Source organism: Vicia villosa, unplaced genomic scaffold (assembly GCF_029867415.1).
Source record: "Vicia villosa cultivar HV-30 ecotype Madison, WI unplaced genomic scaffold, Vvil1.0 ctg.001344F_1_1, whole genome shotgun sequence".
NCBI lineage: Eukaryota > Viridiplantae > Streptophyta > Magnoliopsida > Fabales > Fabaceae > Vicia > Vicia villosa.
In genome coordinates this window covers 552,082-554,060 of record NW_026705585.1, presented here as the reverse complement: position 1 = coordinate 554,060, position 1,979 = coordinate 552,082, and the positions used below count along the sequence as shown (strand labels likewise).

The 1,979-nt window shown below is 25.4% G+C and overlaps 1 protein-coding gene across 1 annotated transcript; it reads right to left on the bottom strand.

The window, feature by feature from the left end:
* Positions 1-235: 235 nt before the first annotated feature.
* On the bottom strand, positions 236-1,464 carry LOC131634760 (histidine-containing phosphotransfer protein 1-like). Its single transcript, XM_058905386.1, has 6 exons — positions 1,357-1,464; positions 1,124-1,254; positions 974-1,042; positions 801-872; positions 586-658; positions 236-438 (listed from the first exon to the last, which is right to left on the bottom strand). The coding sequence occupies exons 1-6, from the start codon at positions 1,420-1,422 to the stop codon at positions 388-390; spliced, it is 462 nt and encodes a 153-aa protein (XP_058761369.1). The 5' UTR covers positions 1,423-1,464; the 3' UTR covers positions 236-387.
* Between the last annotated feature and the right edge of the window lie 515 nt (positions 1,465-1,979).

Genomic DNA, 1,979 nt, shown 5'->3' with positions numbered 1-1,979 from the left:
TTGTTATACTTAGAAGTAAAATATATTACTAACTTAATTAAGTACTACATCTTGAAGAAGTTGACCTTGTTGTAAACATTGAATGTAGTTAATAGTATTGTTTATGCATTTTCTATCTTGTTGTAACTATAATAATAATTTATAGTAATAATTAAATACAGTTGTTTAGGCATGTCATTTTTATTTATCTAGATAGATAATATTGCAAATTTTGTCTGTAAACTAAGCACAGAATCATGAGTTATTCACATTGTTGTCTAATTTAATAAAAACCAAGATCCATTCCATAGTACAAAATCATAAACAAGTTTAAAATACAACATAAATATTATGGTTTTGTTTGCATAATACTGCAGCATTAGAAAATTAAAATCAGTTCCTCTTATATCACTCTACTTTGAGATCTGATAAACGTGAAGCCAAAAGCTCCTGCTCCATCTACAATCAGACATTCACACAGATTGGATTAACGTTGACATATAAGTTACTATTATTTCTATAACAAAAATTAAACCGTTTTCAAAGTTATAATAAGCTGTTTTTAAAAACTACTAGTACTTATGATTAGGATTTTCATCTTCTTACCTTGAAAAGAGTCTCAAGTTTGGTTTTCACCAAGGAATACTCATGTTTTACTTGTTGCAAGCTTTTCAAACACCTAATATATACCAACATTTTTTCTTATAATATCAGCACAGAAGAAAATATAATATATATTTTGAAAAAAAATTCATATATATCATATCCATTAAATGGATATATATGTAAGAATTTTGATATAGAATTGTAAAGATGATTACCCTTCAACATTTTTCTCTGTGCAAAAGTTGCGGAAAGAAATGCAGGCTTTATCAATTGTTTGTGCGCCAATGCTGCATTTTTCGCAATAATAATAATAATCATAATTTTGTTATATAGTAATTGAGGTTAATTCAATTAATTGATAGAGTAATTATAATTAAAAAACTATCACCTGGAGCTGCTACCCTTTAATTGATGAACATAAGCATCCAACCTCCTAAAATCAATGTTTTCTTGACCTCTTTTTAAGATGCATCAAAATATTGAAAATGTTAAGTTAATTTAAAACAATAAACATAAAATAAAATTATGAGATTCTTACAGTGATTTTGTGAGTTCATTAAGAAGTCTCTCTGCATCATCAAAAAATAGGGTAACAACTTCAACAACAAAATCTGGGTTTGTTTCATCTTGAAGTTGTTCAAGCTGATTAAATTGATCATCCAAAAACCCCTTTGAAAAAAACCATAGCTTAATTATTAGCCTTTCAAATATAATGTAATGTGGTTAATTCATTATACTTATAATTAAATTAAATTAAATTAAATTAATTACCTCGTTGAATAGAGAAGCAGTATAATCAAAAAGTTGCTGCTGAAGCTGAACCGCCATTCCATCCATTAGTTCTATACTACTCTCAAATTTTTAACCAGTCACTTAATATCTTAGTTTGGTACACATTTTCTCATGTTTATATAATGTTTATATAATGTGATCTTTTTGTTCTCAAATAGGAAAAAGTATCATGTCTTTTGTTTTATTGTATAATTGTTTTGTAGGGTAACTAATCATTTTTGTCACTTTTAATAAAGTTATATGTATATTTATTTATTTTATAATAATATTAACTATTTAGTTTTTCATTTTATATATTTATTTTCTGCAATAAATTTTTACGGATTTTATTGCAAAATATTTTTAGAAATATATTATCTTTTGAAAATAAATAGTAAAAATGAGTTAACTTTTTTTCTACAAAAGTTATGAATAATAACTAGGGGAGAGTTTTTTTTTAATAGAGAAAGAGTTTTTAAAGTAAGTAGTCACTTATTGTGTTTCTAATAGTGATTATTCACCAACTTATAGCTAAACGACAGCTTAACCGCTTTTAATGGTTTATATTAATATAGGATTAGGATTACTTTTAGTCCAACAAAAAAATTAGGATTACTCAATCT

What these genes read in the sequence shown, in the direction of transcription:
- LOC131634760 (XM_058905386.1), bottom strand. Translation starts at nt 1,422, where the DNA reads ATGGATGGAATGGCGGTTCAGCTTCAGCAGCAACTTTTTGATTATACT. An exon ending in AATGAACTCACAAAATCACT is followed by an intron (nt 1,043 to 1,123) that starts GTAAGAATCTCA and finishes CATCTTAAAAAG; the next exon opens with AGGTCAAGAAAACATTGATT. An exon ending in AACTTGAGACTCTTTTCAAG is followed by an intron (nt 439 to 585) that starts GTAAGAAGATGA and finishes GTCTGATTGTAG; the next exon opens with ATGGAGCAGGAGCTTTTGGC.